Source organism: Carassius auratus, chromosome 12 (assembly GCF_003368295.1).
Source record: "Carassius auratus strain Wakin chromosome 12, ASM336829v1, whole genome shotgun sequence".
In the NCBI taxonomy this organism is placed as follows: Eukaryota; Metazoa; Chordata; class Actinopteri; order Cypriniformes; family Cyprinidae; genus Carassius; species Carassius auratus.
Window position 1 is genome coordinate 11,635,498 of NC_039254.1, and position 25,638 is coordinate 11,661,135.

General features: G+C 37.2%; 1 protein-coding gene across 2 annotated transcripts in view; it reads left to right on the top strand.

Moving 5' to 3' along the window:
* The window catches only part of mpp7a (MAGUK p55 scaffold protein 7a), a 116,193-nt gene extending 102,794 nt beyond the window's left edge, over positions 1-13,399 (top strand). For both annotated transcript variants that reach the window (XM_026276993.1, XM_026276994.1), the window contains 3 exons: positions 2,631-2,739; positions 6,633-6,776; positions 11,315-13,399. In XM_026276993.1, the coding sequence (XP_026132778.1) occupies positions 2,631-2,739; positions 6,633-6,776; positions 11,315-11,494 (433 nt within the window). In that variant the 3' untranslated portion in view covers positions 11,495-13,399. The remainder of the gene's footprint in view (positions 1-2,630; positions 2,740-6,632; positions 6,777-11,314) is intronic.
* The last annotated feature ends 12,239 nt before the right edge of the window (positions 13,400-25,638 follow it).

The following is a 25,638-nucleotide window of genomic DNA, read 5'->3' on the forward strand; positions in this document are numbered from 1 at the left end:
TGTGTGTGTGTGTGTGTGTGTGTGTGTGTGTGTGTGAGCGAGAGAGGGGGATCAGACTCTTTTTACCCAGTGGTTCATAAGCTCAGATTTGTATGGATGGCCTGGTGATAGATGTTTTTCTGCAGCCCCTCATCAGGGGGTAAAACAACACAACAGGAACGCGAATAGAATGTCACCTCGCCAGCAAACCTGGCATTTTAACTGCCTTGTGGTGGAAAAAACAAGCAGTGGCTTGTTCTGTGGTGAAATGTACATCAAATGGAGTAAACCACAATTATCAATGTTGAGAACGAGCAAGCTCAAGCAGGTGGGCACGAGGGACTGCAACAGGGATGAAAAGAAAAATGTTTCCCCCTTCTCAGCATTTTCTCTTCCAATTATTAAAAATCTGTCCAGAACTATTCATTTATTTAAAAATGCATGAAATGTGCAACTCACAAATACAAAGACTTATAATTTTCATTTTTAGTAAAAAAAAAACATAATTTTTAATATTTCTTTATTAATTAATGTTATGTTTTGTATATGTTAAATAACATACTATATGTTTTATATATATATATATATGTATATGTATATGTGTGTGTGTGTGTGTGTGTGTGTGTCCAAGCACATAAATAGAGAAGCGAAGGGAAGGGAAGGAAAAGATGTGGTAGTAAAAGTGTACAAGCAATAGGGATAACCACACCCTGGAGAGGATTGTGAAACAAAACCCATTCAAAAAGGTGGGGGAGATTCACAAAGTGTGGCCTGCAGCTGGAGTCAGTGCTTCAAGAACCACTACACACAGACGTATGCAAGACATGGGTTTCAGCTATCGCATTCCTTGTGTCAAGCCACTCTTGAACAACAGACAGCGTCAGAAGTGTCTCGCTTCGAAAAGGACTGGACTGCTGCTTAGTGGTCAACATTTATGTTCTCTGATGAAAGTAAATTTTGCATTTCCTTTGGATATCAGGGTCCCATAGTCTGGAGGAAGAGAGGAGAGGCACACAATCCACGTTGCTTGAGGTCCAGTGTAAAGTTTCCACAGTCAGTGATGGTTTGGGGTGCCATATCATCTGCTGGTGTTGGTCCACTGTGTTTTCTGAGGTCCAAGGTCAACGCAGCCATATACCATATATAATATTATAAATTGTTATCACATAATTGGTATATGTTATTATTTGGGGGGAAAATGTTTTCGCAAAACTGCTTTATGAAATGTTAAAACACTTTTTTTTAAAAATTCAGGATGACTAAGATTTGAATACTCGCATGTGTTCAGAATTCAAGGAAAATATATTCTGTTTGGTTATACCACTTGACATTTTAAAGTCATTAAATTTCATGAAAATGATTTCAATGTTTTCGAAAAACATATGAAACCAATATAAATACAAAGATTACATTTCTAAGAACATTTTAAACCAGTTTTTGGACAAGTAGTTCATCAGTCTGCCTTCCAGTGAGAAAATGCCTAATGAGAATTCATGTGCAAACACGACATTGGTGTTCCCTTGGAAAACCCTACTCAGGGCTAAAAACAGCATTTAAATGAACCCAAAAACCACAGAAGCAGCCTCCACCCCACCATCCAAAACATGCACTGCATCATGACAACAAATGTCACAACACAGAAGCCCTGTTTGAGCACATTTGCCTTTAAATTAAAATGTAGTCATTTTAGGAATTCCTGGTAACCCTACATTAACACATTAACATTAACAACACCAAACCACCTCTTAGCACCCAACTAAATCACCTTGGCTCACCAGCAAAATGCCTTCAATGAAAGAGTGCACAGGCTTTTAAAACATGTCTATCAGGAGAAGAGTGGCAGGGAGTCACGTTAACTTCTAAAAATGATCACCCAATCACAGGTTGCTGCCCAGAACTGTGAGCATGCTTATAGTTTTCACTTCTTTAAAGACTTGTTGACATTTGGATTGATGCTTGGGGAACAATAAAGAAGCCTGTACATTCAGTATAAAGAACATTTCACCAGTAGTTTTAGTAGTGGTAATTTTAGTGGCCTGAGTTGCATAACCAAATATTCATGGAACATTACAACACCGTGCTGTCGCAAGACTCTTTCGCTCTTCTGGAATACTTTCCATATTCTTCCACATTTCTTGCTAAGACGGATGTCCTAAAAATACACACTTCTGTGTTCTGTGACGCTGATTGGGGGGGGGGGGAATCAATGGATTGGATTGAACGAGAGGCAGATTAAATACTGGAAAAGTGTTTGTTTGTCTTTGTCTTCTCAGGAAGTCAAGTTACTCTTGCTGTTGGCATTCAAGCCTGACTGTGCTGCAAGGAAACAGGTGTTACTGATTTAAACTGTAACATAGAAGATTATATAAAAGAGCCTTGTGTCAGACTGTCTGGAATCGCCATGTGGGGAAGAATGCGAGTGATGGTGAACACACAGTGCATGTCTAAGCAGCCTCTTACACTGAAAGCATCAGGACAGGCTGGGAGTAAATAATGGGTTATGAGTTTCCTGTCATTATCCTGTCCATTGACTTCTCTTTGTATTCTAGGGTGGGGTCACGTAGACCCACAGGCATTGCTTTTGCATTTAGAGCCATCAATCATTACATCAAACCTCTCCTGTTTTTTTCCCGTCTTTTCCTATGCCTCAGGTTCATTGAACACGGAGAGTATAAGGGAAACTACTATGGGACGAGCTTCGACTCTGTACGTTCAATCCTGTCCAAGAACAAGGTGTGCCTTCTAGACGTACAGCCACATGTGAGTAACTCCTCAGATACACATTCTGCCTCTCCATTTTACCTCCCTCTGCGTCACTCCATTCTTCAGTCTCTGTTCCAGATTTATTTCCCCCCCTTTAACAGGTGTGACATTCCACACTATTCCCCCTGGATCTTTTCTGAGTTCAGTGTGCTGTGTGTGTGCACTCAGTTTGCACTCATCCTCTTGGTCTTCAGGTCAGCGGGAGATCTAATGGCATCTCTACTAATTGTCCCACGTTTGAAGATTTCCTCAGGCTTAGTGTTAGTCTGAGAGAGTAGTGTAGTGTTGGTGGAGTCTACGCAGAACTGTATCAGTGTCCACACTGAAATCATTGGAAGACCTCCGTCACCTCTGCCTCAGACATCTTACCTTGGTGGTCTGAGCCTGGCTTCTCTCTTGAGTAGTGAAAGAGAGAAAATGAGCCAATGCCATGGTTATCTGTATTATGAAACACATTCTTCTGGTTCTTGTTTTCCTATAGTTTTCCTATATATGTTATCTCTCTCTCTCTCTCTCTCTCTCTCTCTCTCTCTCTCTCTCTCTCTCTCTCTCTCTCTCTCTCTCTCTCTCTCTCTCTCTCTCTCTCTCTCTCTCTCTCTCTCTCTCTCTCTCTCTCTCTCTCTCTCTCTCTCTCTCTCTCTCTCTCTCTCTCTCTCTCTCTCTCTATATATATATATATATATATATATATATATATATATATATATATATATATATATATATATATATATTTGTGAAGTCTGTAATACCAGGAGAGAATTGCATCTGTTAGCATTCCCGTTCAGCTCAGTGGCACAGACAACTTTAATGGAGTAAGATATTTGTGAAAATTCTAATTATTATTTACTCGTTCCAGAGATGTCGTTTCAAATCCTTATGCTGTTATCTTAGTCCACGGAATACAAAAAATGAGAATTTAAAAAAAGGTCTTTGCTTCTCTACAGAAACATTAAGAGACAATGGCTCTCCAATCTCAGTTGAAAGATGGAACCAGAAGAATTTACAATTTCAAGAATACAGAATACACTTGCAGTTTTTAAATGATGATTAAGGGGGAAAAAAAGCTGTCCAAACCTACCTGGCCCTATGTGAAAAATTAATTGCTCCTGTTAAATCATGAAAGAACTGTTATTGACCACATTATTTTAGGAAGCAGAGTTAAATTTAACTGATTTCACCTGATTACTGCCAGACCTGTTGAATCAAAAAATCACCTAAATAGAACCTGTCTGACAAAGTGAAGCATTTCTTAAAGAGCAACACATCATGCCACGATCTAAAGAAACTCAAGAACAGATGAGAAACCGAATCGTTGACATGTATCAGTCTGGAAAGGGTTATAAAGCCATTTCTAAGTCTTTGGGACTCCAGAAAACCACGGTCAGAGCCATTATCCACAAATAGAGAAAAGTTGGAACAGTGGTGAACCTTCCCAGGAGTGGCCAGCCTACCAAAATTACTCCAAGAGCACAACGAAGACTCATCCAGGAGGTCATAAAAGAACCCAGAACAACATCTAAAGAACTGCAGGCCTCACTTGCCTCAATTAAGGTCAGTGTTCATGACTCAACAAGAAAGATACTGGGCGAAAATGGCATCCATGGGAGAGTTCCTAGGCAAAAGCCATTGCTGACCGAAAAGAACAGAAAATCTGGTCTCACATTGGCCAAAAAAAAGTATCTTGATTATCCCCAAGACTTTTGGGCAAATATTATGTGGACTGATGCAACAAAAGTTTAACTTTTTAAAAGGCGTGTGTACCGTTACAGCTGGTCTAAAACCAACACAGCATTTTATAAAAAGAACATCATACCAACAGTCAAACTTGGTGATGGAAGTGTTATGGTTTGAGGCTGCTTTGCATCTCCAGGACCTGCTAGACTTGCCATAATTGATGGAAACATGAATTCTGCACTCTATCAGAAAATCCTGAATAAGAATGTCTGGCCGTCAGTTTGTGACCTCAAGCTCAAGCGCACTTGGGTTACGCAGCAGGACAATGATCCTAAACACTGTGATGCTATGCCATGACCTAAAACAACCTTTAATGCTCCAGAACCCTCCAATGTGGCTGAATTAAAAAAAATTCCGCAAAGAAGAGTGGGCCAGAAAGAATCCACAGCCATGTGCAATGCTTGATTGCAGTTGTTCCTGCAAAGGGTGACACAACCAAGTTATTAGATTTTAGGGGGCAATTACTATTATTTTCACATAGTGCCAGGCAGTTTTGGACATCTTTTTTCCATTAATAAATTAAATCATTATTTCAGAACTGCCTTTTGTATTTACCCAGGTTATCTTTGTGAAATATTATTTGTTTGATGATCTGAATCAGTCTGACAAATATGCAAAAAACGGGACGTTGACAAAAAGCTTTTAATGGCACTGTACGTGTGTGTGTGTGTGTGTGTGCGTTTAATATATATATATATATATATATATATATATATATATATATATATGTATGTATGTATGTATGTATGTGTGTATATATATATATATATATATATATATATGTATATGTGTGTGTGTGTGTATGTATATATATATGTGTTTAGAGCATTACATAATGGGCGCAAAAAGCTTGTGGGTTCAATTCCCAGGGAACTCACATACTGGTAATAAAATAAAATAAAAATGTTTAGCCGGAATGCAGTGTCCGTTTGGATAAAAGCGTCTGCTAATGCATAAATGTAAATGTAACACAAAGGTGACTTCAACTGTAATTAGACAACTGGCCGCTAGAGGCTGGCTGTAAAAGGGATTCAATCCCATAGATTCATCTTGTTAAAATGCCCATCTTTACAGCAGAAAAAGTTTACAGACTGGTTCAAAAACTTATTTAGGTCTATAAAGCAAATTTTGCCCTTCATGACAACTCTGAGGGGGGTGAATTTTTTTTTTTTTTATAACTCATCCGTTTGAATTATATTAAGCCTTAAATTTCTGCATAATTAAGGGCATGGCCACTTGAGTGCCAGGTGGATTGCAGCTGCTGTCAACATCGTCGAGCTAGGTGGACGTGGTTTCAGCGACCAGCTCCTGCCTCTTTGCCTATTTTCAATTATCTGGGAGTGACGGGCTGCCAAGATGGAGACAGCCCGCTCCAACCTTCATAAACCTACGGGTGACGTCACAGACGCTACATCCATGTTTTTATACAGTCTATGTTATAAATATATACAAAATTAAGCAATTTTTTCCTCCAAATTGAAGCAAAAATCTGATATGGCAATCATCTTAAATACAACAACTGCCAATTCAGATATGCTCTATGATATGGTTTCAAAAAGTGTGGACTACTTGGTGATAATTTTATGTTGATCTTTTGCCATTATACAGCTTAACAGCCTTGGCCACATTTTGCTACAGTAAATGACATTGACATGTTTAAATTTTGAATGAATGATCCCCTAAATGTACAGTGGCAAAAACAGGCTTCTTAATTATAGGGTTAGAAAAACGGTGGAAATGATGGTGATTTTCCGAACTAGATCACAGCCATTGTGGAAAAATGCTACAAAACTTTACGTTATGCTTTAAAACCAATGATTAATTTAGTCAGTTGAAAAAAATCTCCAAATGAAAAATGTGGTGAGGTTCAGTGGTCTGATTGTTTTGAAGATTTCATCAGGATCTCGACTACCTGAAGTGTAATGTGTCTGACCAAAGAGTTTTATTTTCACTCATGGAGTCAGATCAGTTGAGCTCAGTGTGAATCAGCTGCTCTGTTTTCTGTCAAAATGTAACTGTGACTAACAGTAATAATGTACAGAAGTATCAATGTCAAACTAAATCATGATAGCATGAGTGATGCTGCTTTAATGACTGCGGTTCACCCTGCTCTCTTTATCTTTCTCCCCTTTTTTTCCACATTCTCTCTCCATCAGACGCTAAAGCATCTCCGTACAGCTGAGTTCAAGCCCTATGTAGTGTTTGTGAAGCCTCCATCCATCGAGCGTCTGAGAGAGACCAGGAAGAGCGCAAAAGTCATCTCAGGCAAAGATGATAAGAACTCGTCCAAATCCTTCTCGGTAATACACACCACACACAGCTTTGACTTCAGTCTGTCACTTTTCTCTCTCAGTAGGTCATTTTAGGGTATTAGGTCATGTTCATGGAGTTTTCATTCCACTATCTCACATAGTTCTTGGTGAAATAAGAAATAGATTAAATCACTTACTGGCAACATTCACATCCTTTATTATAGTCATTTTCCTTTTGGACCTTGCAAACAAATCCGGGTTTAGAGATTTAAGGTGTGTGTGTGTGTGTGTGTGTGCACCTCATGTGTATATGTGTTTGTGTAACCGCTCCCCTGAACATCAACCTGATATGAGACTCATGAGCTCACACTACACCTGTATGACTGCACTCAAAAAAAATACATGAAATCAATTAAGACGTACACCAGACCCTTACTCTTGTCCTGCCATTAGTTTGTGCTATGTGTGTGTGCAATATGGTGTTGAATATGCGGGGTATCTAATGACTTTCCCAGAGCTCAGCTCTTTCCTGCGTATCTCGCTGTGTGTCTGCACCGGGGCCAATCGCACTTGCTACAGGATAAGTGACCCCAGGAACCCGACTCCACCACACGCAGAGATGGCTTGATGCCGATTGTTCCTGCAGAGACATTCTATGTCAAATTTGGTTAGGAGCTCTAAAACACATGCTCACCTGTTAACCTGTTGACCCAACAAGTGTTCAAATGCAATGCATAATATATATCTTTCGCACAACACAGACCAGCAACAGTCACTCATGGCAACTTTGCACAATGGTTCAGCTAGATGCTAATTATTTTAAAGTTATTTTAATGGGCTTTTTTCTGCCTTTTATTAGGATATAAGACAGTAGCGAATTGTTCGAATTGTAATCATTTTAACACATCAGCTTTGGTCTATTTATCCATTATAATAAATATTATTATTAATGAATTACATTTTCCTTGACACTCAAAGTACTTTACGTTGGGGGGGGGGGGTCTGGGTGATTTGAACAGGATGCCGATACACTTTTCAAAAGACATCCTAAGATTTTTTTTTAATAACCACAAAGAGTCTGGACCTCGGCCTCATCTGAAGGAAGGTGCTTCTTGGCAGCATAGTGTCCTTGTCATTATGATTTCATAGAAGCAACTACTTTCAGTCACATGTGTACCAACAGTTCATCTAGGACACAGGACTGCACAATATTGGAAATAAACTGACATAGTGATTTTTTTCATAGTTAATAAAACTATTAATATTAATAAAGTGATTTAGTGATTTAGCTTTATTAATGAGAATTTTAGTAGTAATACTATCATTATATTTAAGGAATGTATTTATGTTACAGTTTCTTCAAGTTAAAACAAACTTTCAAGTTCTTAACTTACAAGTCTCTGTTTGTATGATGATATTTATTTATTTTTTCTGAAGAAATTGTAAAATGCTCATGAAGTGAAAAATCAAAGGATCCCAGATTTTCACCAGATAATTTGAATAGCTATTTTTAGGGAAGAATTTTGTTAGTGGGAATTTTGTTGGGTAGTGCATATGCATACAAAAAAAAGAATAATAATAAAAATGTATATTTTTCAATAATAAAAAAAAAAATATATATATATATATATATATATATATATATATATATATATATATATATATATATATATAAAAAAAAAGCATATCATCATTTTAGGGTTAAACAATTTGGAAAAACGTGAAAACATTTTTACTGAAACCTCTTTCAGTAACCAGAAATGGGGAAAAAAATTCTTTCCACTTGAGCTTTGAGAGGCCATGTTTCCACTGTTTTTGACAGTGGGATATGATTATTTTCAATATGACTATATATGATTTTGAGGTATAAGAATTATGTTGTAAGAGTACTTTTGTACTGTAAAATAACCATTTATAAAAATATTGAATTTTTATTACATTTTGTCTTAATTTTTTTTATTTATTTTGAAGTGTTAAACTATTGAGCATGTGTTTTGTGCTTTGCCATCAAGAAATATATGCGCTGACAGTTTCAAAAGTGATGCTGAAACACTGTATCATGAACTGCTTGCATGTACATGAACAATGCCAAGCTTCACTCTTGATATCAGCAGTGCACATATTAAAACAAATCACAGCCTTCGATATTTGCCATCGCGTTAAACCATACCCCAATATCCATTTTAGTTTGACATATTGTACAGCCCTAATACACATGCTCGCAAATTTATACTAGAAACTTATTTCATTATTCTTATTTCAACAACTTTGAAACTGAATAGATGCTGGTCACATTAATTCAAACCACTGAATGTGTGATTAGACCACACTGTACTCCCCAACGTTTTAAATTCCCCGAAAGCTCAAGGATTAGGCCGTTGTCAGTGGGAATGTAGCCCTGGCTATCTCTGTTATAAGAGGAACTGTACCAAAAGCTGTCCACACAATCCTCAGCAACTTCTGCCTGCTTTCAACAGGTCACTGTGGGTACTAGTCAAGGGAAAAAGAAAGCCTTTGTAGTTGGCAAAAGTGCATTATAGACCCTGACAGTGTTAAAGGCACCCAGATTCAGCCTATTATAGGTACGTAAGAAAAATTGTGTTTGATGAAATGTCCCAGACATATTTTATCCCGGACTTTGCAGTATTTCTTTCCCAGAGAGAGACGCTGTGTCTGTTAGAACCATGAACTTGAGCACTGCCGGCTCTGTGCAAGAAAACAGGCATCCCTTTGTTTCTGTGAATCCAGTCTTCCACTCTATTGTTCTCCCTTTTAGTATAACTTGTATAACATTAATGTGTAGAAGATCAAAATATCACTCATTCTCCTTTTAGGAGTAACAAAAAAAAAAAACTTGGAATTTCATAAAAATGTCATCAGAGGGTTTCATTGTCTGGCATTAAATAGTCATAATGAGGAATGGAAACATAAGCTAAAAATGGAGGATGTTTTTTTTTTTTTTTGGTTTTGTTTGGGGTCATGTGCTCTGTGAAAGTCAGCCCAGTCCACAGATGAAGTGCCTTTACTTTGGGAATATAAAAACAGGGACCTCTTGACGACCCAGAGATGTCCTTTTGAACTGGTTTAATGATAAGGGCAGGTGCACTTTATATGATCCAATAAAAAATTGATTTTCCGGCAAGGATTGAGAGATAAGCAGACCTTACGCTGACTGTGGAGGAGGAGAGCGAGAAGGCAGCTTAGTACTGAAGAACTTCTTCAGTTTTTGAAGAGGGAAGACCCAGATTTTGAGTGAGAGAGCGCATTAGAACCTTTGGGAAATAAACAATCGGAAAGAAATGCAGAGGAAAAATAGATTTAAACCCTTGAAACTGATCAGATTTGGTAATAACACTCCCCTGGAGGCACAACATCTGTTATACCTCAATTAGCATGAGGTTTTTATTTGATGACAGAATGAAGAAAAAAATATTCAGACCTTGGGCCAAACCTTTGACTATTTAGGCCAAATACAAGCTAATCCACCACGTTGAACCAGAGCTTTATTAAAGCGATGACTAAGTCAATGAACTGCGACTGTTGATGCGTTCTGCCAATAACTGTCCGATTGAGAGACTGCTGTAATTTTCTGAACGCCAGCAGCTCTGTGACCCAAATGAAACAGAAATGTTGACTACATCTCAACTCTTGATCAGGAAAGATGGGAAGGCTTTAACAGAGACTGGGAGGGGAAGTTGCCGTCTGACAATGGCCATGCGCCATGGCTTCGTTAAGCTTGCCGCTGTCTTGTCTACTAATGCCAAATTCCAACATTTCCATACTTACTATTGTGCTTAATTAGCTTCTCAGCAACATTTTAAATGTTTTAACTGGTCAAAGCTTCTGATTTAGAGTGGCAATATGTTTTATAGCGTCATATCGCTCTCAGTATGGGTCCCATGTTTATGTGCTGTAAAAGTTGAGTCTATATTGGTAAAGCCACTCAAACCCTGCCATGTTCTTTGAGACTGGCACCAAATGCCAAGATTGCCCACATAAACACTTATTTAGGGCCCACAAGCCCAGAAAGGTCAAAGGCCACGCTAGAAAGTCCATAACTAGCCTATACCAAGAGTACTTAGTGGTGGGAGTTTGTTGCATTTTTTAAAGTAGGTCTGGTTTTAGCTTGTTGTATTTTTGCAGTTTTTCTGCAATGTCAGTTTGTTCTGAACTGTAAAAATATTTAATGAATAATGACTGTTGATCATTTTCTAAGGCTTTCAAGCACCAGTGTGTAACATATGCCAGGGTATAAAATTGCGGTCTGTTTATTCACTCCACTGTTCCTGTGATCAAAACCACTGGAGATCCAGACCTCAAACTATAACTCTAACTGTGTAGAACATTAAATATCAGTTTATAGTTTTATCTTTTATCACATGTTGATATTTTTGCATTTCTGCATCTAAAGTGGTTTTATTGTAAACAAAAAAGTATACTTTTTAATTAAGTCAAAGTTGAGGGCATCTATGAAAGTCCTTTTTGGAAGCTGGTTCTGGGAATACTGTGGGAATGTGTGTTTTGGGGGTATTTTTTATTTTATTTTTTTTCCTTAAAATAACTTTTACAATGTGTTTGTTGTTTAGGAGGAGGACTTCCAGGAGATGATCAGTAGCGCTCAGATGATGGAGAACCAGTACGGTCACCTCTTTGAAAAGGTCATTGTGAACGATGACCTCACTGTTGCCTTCAACGAGCTCAAGCAGGCGCTCAGGAAAGTGGAGACAGAAGCTCACTGGGTGCCCGTCAGCTGGACTCATTCCTGAGTGTCAGCACAAAACAGGACAAACAGAACAAGGGAACAAGGCATCAAATTTGGGGAGGAAACTGAGGGAAGGACTTTAAGAACTGTGAAAGATTTTGTTTAATTGTGTATGTTTATTTTTGGCTGTAGATGGTGACAGGGAAATATTTTAGTTGTCTTAACATGTCTGAAGTGGTTGATCTGTTTTTGGAGACTAAAATGCAAATGTATAGGTTTGTATTTGCATTGTTGTGGCGGTTATATCCGACCAGGTGTAACTGCACTCAGCAAACGTCACCGCTGAGAGAGTGTTTCAGACTGCCAATCAAAGACCACTCCTTAGTCTGTTTTTAACATTAGTTTATAGAAACCAAAGGGATGATTAGTATTTTTCTGTGTTCAAAGTACACTTTTTTTTCAGAACTTGTAGTCCACTGTAGTCCATTGGCCTGTTACTCTGCAGCTAGTTTGATCAGCACAGCTTTAACAGTATATATGGTTGGGGGGGCATCAAGTGATGTTCATTGGGCCCAAAGTGATTTTATTTAAATAGAAAATTAATATATTTTGATTTTTTTTTTTTTACCCCATTCCCTGTTGAGTTTTTAAATTAAAATCAGAGCTATGAGGATTTATTTAGCTTTTTTTCGTAAGTGCTCATGGCTGATCAAAGCCTCAGGGTCCCTGTAGACAAAGCTTTTATTAATGTACAGCATAACCCGAAGTGTGCAGAAGTGGACTTCTTTCTTTCAGTTCCATCTATCTGTTTCTTTCTATTCCTGTTTCCTTCTGTTTCATTTTGCTTTATTGCCCAGTCCACAATGACTAGCTGTTGTTGAGGGCAGGCATTTGGAAAGGACATATGAGGAAATGTACTTGTTCTGAGCTGATTAGTCAAGAGTCTTGGAAGCCTAACAGCAGCACTTCCACAATTGTATCTCAGTGAAATTAATGTGAAATGATAACCTTGAATGTTACAAGGCATTACAGACATGATTAGTTCACCCAAAAATGAAAAACTGACATAATTCGATTCTTTTGTATAACTTAGAGGATTTTAATATAGAACATGAGTCATATGGACTTTAATGGTACTTTATTATTTTTGGTGCTCAACAGTCCCCTTCCAACTTAACTAGTATGTAACACGTACATAGAAAGAATGTCATATGGATTTGTAACCACTAAGGATGCTCTAAAATTTCAGCAACCCTGGACCGAAACTGGTCAAAACAGGGGACAGAGAATTGTTTCCAGCCTAACTAGTTTTGATAGCACCAATTACGTTTAATTAGCGCTTCTCAGATGATGCATTTTGACCGTGTTCACAATCTATTTGGTGCACATTAAGTGAATAAGGTAAAAAAAGGGTCTACATGTCAGCAGTTTGGAAAAAAAAGAAAGGTAAAGTATCAAAATGTAAAAGTTGTTCGACTGAAATATCAAGAGGTGGCTCATTTCTGAAGACTGACTGCTTTAGTTTAATTTAAAAATCAGAGAACTTTACACCCTAAAGATACCCAAATTTAATCAACCAACTTTAATTTTCAGTTTTCGACTAAATTACAAATTCAAGTTGATGATTTTCAGTGTTATTGTTAAAAGATAATAATAATTTTGGTGCATCACTAGTAGCAACTCAAGGGTGTGTAAATGTTGATATAATCGTCATTTATTGGGTGAACTAGATGAGGTCTTTTTTAGACATTAAAGGGATAAAGATATGTCACTAAATATATGTTTTTGTTGCAATTTTCTTGGTTTTCAACCAAGCAGTGTCAATCTTTCACTCTGTACTGTTAGTGTATTCAGTTTAGTCCTACAGTCCACATAAACACAAATCAAAATCAAGGTGCACTGACGTTTGTTCATTTGCTTCACTGTTATTATTGTCTTTGCCTTCTTTTTCATATATTTCTGTTTTTATTTTCATACAAAACCGATTCAAACCTTTTGTCAAGCTTCAAAGTCTTAAATGAAATATGCAAAGAGAATATTGAATCCTATATTTTAGTAATATACCTCTATATCTGGTTGTTTTCAGAATTTTGTGAACAACAATTCATGTACCTGTATTATTTCATTCTGTCAGTGATCATGAGTTTACAACCTGTGCTGTTCTAAAACATCTCATCCAAATGTATATTAAATATGTCAATCAGTTATGTCCTGTACACTTTTTATTCAGCAGGTTTGTGAGGAGAGAGGTGTGTCTGTTCCTAGTCCCATAATTAATAACCAGTGTTTCCTTTAATAGTTGATTCACATTCAGACACAAAGGGCCAGTGGGACAGACTCATCGCTCAGGACTCGCTCGCTACTGAGATCTCGCTGTCTGATGAAATGCCAAAACAAACCAGCAGCCAGCACAGCGACCCATAATCCTTCAGCTCCCTCTCCATCACACAGGCCTTCCACTGCGGCTCAGAGCTGATAGTGAGCTGATGAAAGGGATGTATGACATGAGACAGGAAGATGAACAGGAGTTGAGCGTAGCTGGCCAGGAAAGAGGTAACCATGTTTTTCAAGATTGATAGAAGCACACTTCATGCGTCACTGATATCTTTGTGTTTTCATCCTTGTTCTTCGTATTAGTGAAAGAAGAGTTCACCCAAATTACTCAATTTCTTCTGTGGAACACAAAAGGGGAATTATTTCAAGTTTGGCTCTAGAACAACATAAATAACCAGAAAAGTGCTCTATATGATTTGTGCAATGTTTGCCAAAAGTCATACAATAGATTTTTTTTTTACATATGTTTGAGAGAAAAAGAAATCTCTGAGTTGTAAACGAACCATTCTTTTGAGTTGAATCTTTTGAATGAATCAGTTCACCTGATTCACAAAACCGGTCTGAATCTTTTGTTCATGAATCAAGACAAAAATCCAGTTCTCAAGTTCGGTGAATCAAAAGGACACTGAATTTAATAACTTGCTGAAGAAGTTAATTGGTAAATAAAAATTCTAAGGGATAGTTCACCAAAAAGAAAGTAAATTCTGTCATCATTTACTCACCTTCAGATCATCTTTCTTCTGTGAAGCATACAAGATGATGAGCCCCTCTCCATAAAATTGTAGTGTGTTAGGTTACCAAATTTTCTTAAAATATCATTAATGTACAGCAGAAAAGAGTATGGAAAGTCATGCAGGTTTGGAATGATGAGGATGAGTAAACATTGACATTTTCATTTGAATTGTGCTTTTTCATGTTTCTCACAGACTTGCATTATAGTACAGAGGTCATATGGACTCTTTTTATGCTTTTATTGTGCTTGAGCACGCCCTTACTCTCTTTTCCATCCATTTCCCCCTCACTTCTTTTCATTTAAACTGTCAAACACAGAAGTGTCACAGGACTGCTGATCTGGTGAAGCGTGGGAATATTGAGATGCTGTAATGCTGTTGTAATAATAATAAGGATGTGTTGGTGTGTGTCAGGTACGGACCATTATACCAACCTCCTCTGATTACCATCTTTGTCGCAACAGGCCTGTCAGGAAGCCAGTGCCACTTACAGCCATGACTTGGAGCTCAGCAGGTTTGGCAGGAGTAAAATGAGGAAATGAGAGAGCGAGTCGGGCCGGAGGGGGGAAAAAACAGACCATCTACTTTAAACTTAATCAGCACTGGTGCCGCCGCGCCTTAGCACTTGTCTGTCTGAAGCTGTGGCCATTGTGTTGAAAACGTTTTGATGCCTTGCTCACTTAGCACACCTCCTGATCTCTTTGAGGCGGCTCCTGGGGTGAAAAGTCCAGCAGCCCCACTTAGTTTGTCTGTTCGCTTTTCATTTAGTCTTTGTGGAGATTAATTTAGGTACCTCCGTTTTTGTTTGTTTTCTCCATGTGTCAGAGGTTCTCAGGATTCTCTCCCGAGTTCCCAGGGCTCTTGTGATGGTGCCATGCTTGGCTTTTCATTCTTCGTTAAACCATGCAAACGGTGTGGATGAATGAGTGTCTGTTTCGTTAGGAAAGGTTGTGTGTAGTGTGTAAGCGAGACGCTCTCAGGAGGAGGGAGGAATGAGCGTCTTTATGTCTCGAGGCTGTGTTCATGACGTTTTCATCACTCATGCATCCAGTGTCAAGGATGTATTTTTGTTACTTTTTAAAAATTCCTGTAAATTTGATCTTTTTTTTTTTTGTTATATATATATATATATATATATATATATATATATATATATATATATATATATACTACTGCACACCTATATATATATATATATACTACTGTTCACAACTTTCTGATCAAATCAAATAATTATCAAATAAATATTGATTATGGAATATTATTAATCTAAATAAACAGATTTCCCTTTTTTTATAATAATTTATTTCTGTGAGGACAAAGCTTACTTTTCCGCTGCATTTCTCGAGTCTTCAGGTGTCATATAATACTTCGGACAATCATTCTAATATGCTGATTTGGTGCTCAGGAAAAAAAAAGTCTTATTGCTATTATTAAAATATTAAAACAGTTGTGCTGCTTAATGTTTAATGTAGAGAATGCGATACCGATTTTCAGATTTCTTTGATAAATTGAAAGTTTAAAAGAACAGCATTTATAAAAATAATTTGACAATGTAAATGTATTTGTTGCTACTTTTTATATATATATATATTTATTTATTTATTTATTTATTTTTTTTTTTTTTTTTTTTTTTTTTTTTTTTTGCAATTTCACAGGGTGTGCTTGATCCATCAGTTTAAACAGGCATGACTCTTGTGCTTACTCTAACTTCAGCTCCTCAAGCATGAGGATATCAGATGAAGAATCAGTGTTCAGCATGTTTGACAAACCCTTTGTGCGTGTTTCTCTCTAAGCTTTCAGTCTTGCATCAGCCTGTTTGGTGTTCTCCCATAGCTGAGATCAGAGCAGACAGGAAAGTGTGTAGTCAGATTAGGTTTCTGCCACACTGTCATTAATAATCAAGCGGCTCCGGAGAGGAGCGCGACCATTTCCACTGACACATCTTCATTTGAATGAAAGGGCCATGTTTCCCGTTTCAGTCAGTCTCTCCCTCTTGTTCTGTTATTTCCCACCACAACTCTTTTACAGACAGTTATATTCAGTATATGTCACTGATTATGTCAATGATGTTGATTGAAGATTATATATATTATCGTTCCATTCTGCATGCTCTCTCCAGGGAATGAAATCATCCTAAGCTTCTCTGAACCACATCGTGACTCAATATGAAGATGGGGGAGTCAGAAGAGCATGGCTAAAATGAAATCGCCGTTTTCCACTTTGTTTTAAAGGGAACTGTTCAGTAAAGCCCTAATAGGCCTGTTTATTTTATCCTACATTTCATGCCTCTCCTCTACATTAATCTTTGTAGAGTTCTGCAGCCCGCAGGTCAACAACATCACCCTGGTTCCCTCGTTTTCCATCGGCTTTTGGATTATTGCAGAAAATGACCTCTGTGACCAACAAAAGTTTATGATTCTTACATTTTCTGTTCATCATGATAATCACAAATGAACACAACTTTTATAAACCCCCAGTTTACCTTTTCAGACCCCAACAACCTCCGTACACTGTAAAATATATATACAGTATGATTTTTCATCCAACTTATTCATGGTTAATATCTTAATTTCCTTTGTAACTTAGTTAACTATCAATTTTTTCAGGGTAGTACAATTTTCTCACAGAGCAACTGCCTTTTTCAACACAATTTAATTTTTTTTTTTTTTTTTTTTTTACAAAATGGAATAATTGATGGATTTTATGTCATTGAGTAACAATAAGTTATCCCTGCAACACTCTATTAATCAGGCTCTCTGTCCACAGTTGTGGAGTGAGAACCATAGAGTAGGCCACCTAATCCTGATGTTTGAAACGTTTCTGCAGTGTTTTCCTCCTGCTGTAGACTATTAGAGGTAAGTGATGAGGCCTCCTTCCTGATATACACTACAATCATTTTGATTTAAAGGCCAATGTGAGGTTGTCTGGCCCCTTCTTGCTGATCCTGACCCCTCTCTCCTGTGGATGTGGCGTAAGCCTTCATATTCTTCACTGGACTGGATGAGTTACACAGATCAGAAGTGGAGGTGGATGCGTGGGTGGGTCACTGGGGTTAGGGGGTCTCTCCACTACTACTACTGAAGTTTGATATTCATCCAAAAAGACACTCTGGAGGGAGAAGCAATCTCTCTTGTGCTTAGATTCTCACTCTTCCCAAACTTTACTCTCTCCATACTTTCCTCTTGCCCACTTTGACCAATAATTCAAGCATTATCACTCGCGTTTTCACTCACAACAGTACATATCTCCTCTTTCTGTCCCTGTACTGGCTGGATTTGAACACATAAGTCCTTGCGATGTGACACTTTACTGTCTGGCTTGTTAATACTTTGTCCTCATGCTGTTTGTCTGCTTTGGCTCTCATAGTCCACTCTGGTTTTCTCATCTGACCTTAAGAGAGACCGAGAAAAGGGTAACAAGAGACAAAGAGGAAACGTATACAAGACAAAGGGTTGCGGATCGGGTACAGAAGTGAAATTTCCTTCGAAAGCCACGTTTCTAACATTTGTAAAACTTCATTTTTCCATCTCAAAATGATATCTAAATTGCGACCTATGCTCTCAATGTCAAATGTAGAAATTTTAATTCATGCGTTCATGACCTAGAGTTCTTACTAGAACAAGGAAGCATTAATTACTTGATTGCACAGAAACTATTTAAACTGAACTGAGCTGGACGATGACATCACTATATTCAACAATGAATGTTTACTATTGTCCTTTTGCACTGACACACTATTTTCCTATTTGATACTGTAAAGCTGCTTTGACACAATCGGTATTGTTAAAAGTGCTATATAAATAAAGGGGACTTGACTTGAAGAATGGGCTTTCTCTTGTATTAACTGTAAATTACTTCACGTCTGAGATGTAGGCTCTTGCGGGTCTGCATAACCTTGAGCTGCTCCTCTTAATCAAAAGGAGACTTCGGAGCATTTCAGCCCAGTAAAGGTATTAGATATGTAGATATGAATTTAATGTGTGACAATGATGTCACCACTATGTGTGTGCATAATCATGCAATCTAAAAGCAGTTTGGAGGTCGAAGGTTAATGTATTTCATTTGGTTCGCAATCCAACTGATGCATGCAGAGTTGAAACTCAGGTCAGGAACCTGTCTGCTTAAAACATAATGAAAACAGGAACAAATGAGTAATTTTGGGGCATTATGCTGACAATATGTAGACAATATGCAGAGGGACTAATGACGGTGTAAAGACGCGCTGATTGAACACATTGACTACACATGGGCTGTTTTGGGAAATCATTGAAAATGTTTAGGGAATGTATCGACAGTGTTTTTCAGAACAATTTGGCAGAGTCTTGAGAATGTCAGGGGCTACTAACCTGTAGGCTACTAAGAAAAGGCCCCCCCTGTTTTCTTAAACTCCCCCACACTGATCTCAAAGGAGCCCCTTCACTCTTAACATTTATACTTATTACATGACCAGAACAACCACACTCATAGTTAACAGACAGCTGAGTGGGTGTCAGGAGCTAAATCATCTCAATGAATTGTGAAATGGAAAAAATGCATGCATGGGACAAGTCACTGTATATTTGAGATTTTATATATATATATACATATATAATATTTTGGTTTTGTTTATTGTATTATATTTTTATTTATATTATTAGGATTGTAAAAGCTTATTTTTATATATTATATTAGTTTGACAATCATTTGTTTTATTAATTCATTAATTCATTTATTAATTCATTCAAGGAATAACTGTTTCAGTAAACATGCATGACCTTTTTTGTGGTAGTCAGTTTAATTGTATTTGTGCCAGAAAGGATTAGTTCACCCAAAAATGAACCTTCTGTCATTATTTTACATTATTTTATGATTACTCATGTCATTCCAAACCCATTAGACCTTCGATCATCTTCAGAACACAAATTAAGATATTCTTGATGAAATCCGAGAGCTTTCTGACCCTGCATAGACAAGGACCAGAAAGGTAGCAAGGACATCATTAAAATAGTCCATGTGACATCAGTGGTTCAACACACATGCATCACGGTGCTCTTGTGAATGTGCATCGAAGACTGATGTGGAAAAGAAGAAATTGTTGAAAAGTCATTATTTTTATTTTCTTTGCATGCAAAAAGTATTCTTGTAGCTTCATAAAATTCCTGTTGAACCAGTGATGTCACATGGACTATTTTAATAATGTCTGTACTAGCTTTCTGGGTCTTGAACGTGTCAGTTGCATTGCTGTCTATGCCAGCACAGGAATAAATGAGATTTTAAAATACATTAAAATAGAAAACAGTTATTTAAAATTTTTATATTTCACAATATTACTGTATTTGTGATCAAAAATAAAGACAGGCTAGACTTGTGTCAAAAACATCTTACTGATCCCAAACTTGTGAACCGAATATACTGTATAGTTTTTACTAACCATTTTCCTTTCTGTTTTTTTCCATGTAGGCGAAGGAAGAATTTGTATAATGGAAGTGTTTGTAAGCTTGATGAGACTGTAGGACTGTGTTTTGTCAGCTTGAGTGAGAAGACAATGTGATTCAGGATTGGTCTCCAGACTAAAACACACACTCATTAGGTACAGTGTTCACTGGCTGTGACTGTCTATCCTCAGACTCTGACATGGCAGCGCCGAAGGAAACTGTGACAGTCGCAATCATCATCAACCAACAAATATTCCCCTGCAGGTTATGTGCGCACATACAAACTGACACACTCAGCAAGCTTACGCACAAACGTGTGATTAAGCAGGCTCCTCTGTTTTGACCAAACATACACTCTGCCTAAATTGGCCACTGTAGCATCATAGGAGAATTTTTAGTGGGTCGTTTTTGGCCCATGTGTGAATGTGTGTCGTGTGGGTGTTTATTCATGAGTGTCTCTTCGCTCACTTAGATCTTGACCAGTATATGTTGGACACTGATTATCCTTCATCACTATTATTACTGAAAATACTTCTTTGATGGATCAGATTATTATTGTAACTATTATTATTTATTAATTTATTAATTTTATTCTGCAAGGACACATTAAATTGATCATAGGTGACAGTAAAGGCATAATTACTTTTTCAGAGACATCGTTTCAGAAGATATACTGTTCTTTCATCAAATAATCCTGAAAATAAAATGCATCACAATTTTAACAAAGTTATTAAGCAACACATATGTTTCAACAATGATCAGAATTAGAAATGTTTCTCAAAAAAGATTTCTGAAGCATTATGTGACCAAACTGGAGTAATGGTAAATGGAAATTCAGATTCACCATCACTGGAACAAATATGATTTTAAAATATATTAGTGCTGTCAAATGATTAATTGCGTCCAAGATTAAACAATACGTCTTTGTTTGCATGATATATGAGTGTGTACTGTGTATATTTATTTTTTATATATAAATTCAAAAACATGGATGTATATATTAAAGAAAAATATGTTGTTTATGTATTAAATATATTTAGAAATAATATAATATATAAGAATATCAACATGTAAATGTTTGTATGTGTAAATATATACTGTATATTTGTGTATTTATATATACATAATAAATAAACACAGTTCACACATATTTTGTAAACAAAAACTTTTCTTTTGGATAGAATTAATTATTATTATTATTAATTATTGTGATTAATTGACAGCACTCAAATATATCAAAATAGAAACATTTTTAACTGAAATAATATTTCACAATATTGCTGTTTTTCTTTTAATCAAATAAATGCAGCCTTGGTGAGCAAAAGGGACTTCTTTTTATAAAAAGAAAAAAGAAAATCATACCAACCCCAAAATTTTAAACAGCATGGTGTATGGATAAATGATGTACACTACCATTTTAGAATTTATTGTATTTCTTTTATAATTTTATAATTTGTCTATATTAAACAGGATCAAAACGATACACTGGACCTTCTCAACCTACACAAGCTGACATATTGCACACTAAAACACATTCACTAATACTGTGGTTTTTATATGTGCTTTTAGCTTTATATGTGTCTGCGTGACCCGGTCTCTCTCTTTAACACTATGGTATGTTCACATCTCAAGGGTGTGAGAACCTCCCCATAGCAATATTTAACCCTAACAGGTTGTCATCAGCTCAGAACATTTCAAACGTGTCACACGTAAGATGACTCATGTAACACACCATCAGCGCAAACACAACATAAAAGAGGCCTGAAACTACTGAAGCACTAAATCCTGGCCTGCGTGTAAAAATCCCTCTCGAAAGTAAGGTGCTGTGGACTGCATGCGAGAGCGGTCACCTTTAATTAAGGCTTAAGAGGCAGATACTGCACATGTCACTACACTACACATCTGATCTGAGTGAAGGCAAAATAAAAGTCTCCTAGTCCTAAGAGCCACATGGAATCTGTGCCTGCAGCACTCCATTAACACCGAATTCCTCTGTTTTTTTACTTCGTTATGAATTTTTGGCTCCTTTTTAAAATACACTGACTAAAATAATTATACTTTCTTCCTCAAAATAAAATATAGAAAAGGGTAATCCTGCTCTATTACTTTTAATGGCAGCTTTATATCTTATACTTGTGATTTTTACATCTCATAATGTGACTTTTTACATCAGAACGATTTTTTGAAAAATATATTTCTTAATTATACTTTTATTTTTCTACTCTGAGGCAAAAGGCTTTGTGTTTTCCACAAGTAATAAATTTTTTGTGCATTAAAAATATACTTTTCTTTTTTTTTTTTTGTCTTCGAATTAAACATGACATTTTGAAGTAAAAAAAAAAAAACTGAAATAGTATTTCCTTGTAAATCATACTCATTTTTTATTTTATTTCAATTTTTACAGTATATATTAGACAGGGTGGTAATACATTTTTTTATTTATTTTTCAGATTTGTCCTGCGAATGTCTGTGAACACTGGTTCTTAACTGAATACTAAAGGAAGAATGGATACTAGGTAGAGATCTTGACTAGCCGCTGTTCTGTTTTTGGAGTCTGGCCAAAAGGAGGAAAAGAATAGTTGAACCCCAGAGATCTGCCCTTTGAGTTGCCATTACGCCAACTCTCAGCATTTCTGCACGCTTGCCCCACTCATCTTCCACCTGACGTCTACAGACGCCCGAGGTACATACAGAAGGTGTGGACCGAAGGCTTCGTCTTTGATCAGGCCTCTGCTGTTAGCGAGCATGGCAGTGCTTGTGATCTGAGGAAACATCAGCGCTGTCTCATGTGACTTTAAGTGCTTTTCCATTGTGCCATAGCGGGATATCACTGTTACAAAGTTCTTCTGTGTTTTCTCCTCATTCCTTCCAGGTCTTTCCTCTCTATCTCCCCCCACTAAATTACAAGAACGGTGCCAGTGTTGGGCCTATTAGAACCTAAACTCTTTAGCAATGACCTTGTTAGACGAACAGCCCGACATCTCAACGCACACATGCACGCCACCAAATAATACCAAGTGGCACATCTGTGTGCGTTCATCGAGACAGGAGGGCAGGGGAGAAAGGGGGAGAGAGAACCGGAGAGCCTGTGATGTTTGCCCGCAGAGTTTATAAAACAGAAGTCAAGCTGTATTAAAACACCCAGCACATTACTGCCATAGACTCGGCCAAACCCTGACAGCCTCCCCAGACCGCACTTTCAAAATAATAATTACACCGCGAGAGAGAGAGAGAGAGAGAGGAAAGAACATTAAGATCAGTGCTTCGGCTCAAACATGCCTTTGAAATCATAGAAGCACCAGTTATCAGCAGGAGAGGGAGGTGTGGGTGTACGTCCGGACGCTGGGGAGCCGTCTTCGGTTGGACAGCGGGAAACCCAGGCATATGTAGTGTGGATTAAGAGCGATGATTTGAGGGGAGGGGTAGGTCTAGATGTCAGATGAGAGAAAATAATGAGCAGGTCCAATAAACAGTCAGACAGAGCCCAACAAAGCCATTCTCTTGAAAGGAGTCAGATATGACTTGGCTGGAGTTCAGATGTGAGATCATAAGACACTGGTGTTTTGAATACGGAACTCTGCTATTTGTGTCTTTATGTTGACACATTTGGAAAATATTTTGGAAAAAATGTCATTTTTGATGTCGGTAAACGCTTGGTTTTCAGTGCAAAATGCCATAAGGAGGCTATCTTTACACTGCAGGCAAAATTGACCCAAATCAGATTTTTTCTGACTTCGTTTATAACTGTAAACCGCATAAACCACCTGGATTCTGATCTTTTACATTTCCAAACTGGGCCACTTCCATATGTGGTCCTAAATCAGACACAGGTCCGATGTTTCGCAATTTAGCATCAGTCTGAACAGTCATATCGTGATTCATGCCACTTTTACGTCACTAGTTGTTCTATGGTCACTCAGTGAATATGGAAAACAGCTGCGAAGATAATGGGTCTAGAGACACTGAAAGCTATTTAAAACTTACTCCCTTTCTCCTTGTTTTCACTGTCCTCATCGCCTCCTTAAGAATTTGTTGGCTTCTGCAGCACTTCAAATTATAAATGAATGTGAAAACACTGGCATCGGTGGCATCCATGTTTACTTCTCTGTTTTTACTTTTGTTCTTTGCTCAAACTGGTCAGTTTGGAACCGAGAACCTTGTGTCAGTACACCATAAATAGAATGAGGCATAAGTTTACTGTTGGGGATCTTCTCGTGTTGCATCTTACCGTATCCAGTGTATCCAGCACCCCTGTTTATAATAGGATTATAATAGGAATGTATTGTATTTTATCGCATCCATTGTAGGCTTGCAGTGTGAACACAGCCAGAATCATCCAGTGAGTAATATTCTGGGCATCAGTCTTCCCAAATGTACTCAGTTTTATGTTGATATGATTTTGAGGTTTGAGGTTGCTTGATCAGCTTATTCCATATCTGTAAAGTTCTGGTAAAAGTTCTCATTGATTTAGTTTGAGGAATTGGGGTTTTATGGAACAATGATGAAAGACGTTAAATAAACAAACAATGCCCCAAAAAACCCACTCCAATTGGTTTTTTACCATAAATCCATATATTCATAAATCTCCTTTTCAAATCTATATTTGTAAGTCAGACTCCTGCTCCAAAGAAAGCACAGGCACACAGCGGCTTGACATGCGCACACATCACATGAATGCCGCAATTGTAGGTTTTGAAGCAGGCCAGGCCCGAGCACTGATATTCATTGTTACAGAGAAAACATTTTGTCGTATCTGATGTTGTTTTCTCAGCAGAGAGAGAAAGTTTAGTGCAAAAGTAATTGACTTTATTGCCTCGATTTTATAGTGTGGCTCCTTTACGAACACACTGTGCGGTGATTTGTAATGTGTTTACCTTTCGCTGTGCCCACTGGAAGTGTTGGCTTCGGCTCGGGATCTCAAGTTTGTGTTTGTTGCATATACCGTAGACATGAAAGTTATGACTGTTGTTTTAGAGCAAGAAAAACTTCAGAAAGATGAAGCACAGGTCTTTATTGAAGAAAGAAACAAATGTCAAATCTAAAAGCTCTCAAGAATTGTCTTTCTTTTCTTTCATTTCCCCCTTTGGTCCTCAAACTTTTTAACAGGTTAACCCTCCTCTTTACTTGGGGGCATTTTTGACTTCTAATAAAGTTGTAGATCACAAAGGTTTGGTATCAGATCCAGAACAACTAATGCAAGTTTTCAGATTATATATATGGGTCATTATACGAAAACGTGCCATTTTGTGTCCCTCAGGAAAAAAAAGCTCTGTAAATCTTAATAAAACATAAAAGAAATAGAATATTTTATATTTTAGTTTCCATAATGTCTCATAATATAAGAATAAATTATTTTCTGTTTCTTTGGTTTTTAAAGGATTTTAATCACATTTTTGTACAAAGCATCTTGAAGAAATGTTGAAAATGGCCTGTCCCTCAGTAAGATTTTTCTACTTCTACTTGCTATCGAGGCCAAAAAAGTCAAACTATCATAAAAAAACATATACTTGTATAAAGCCTTAAGTGTCAGTTCATTAGTCATAAATGGATTTTATTCTTAACGTGTCAAATAAAATAAAAAAACACACAATTTAGTCGGGTCCCTAGGTTCTCGTCAACCCTGTTACTTTTTATAAAAACACCTCTTTAAAGATAATGAACTGTTTCAAAAGTTGCATCAGTTCCAGGAAGTGACATTATCTGACTTTCATGAAGTTGATGGTAGA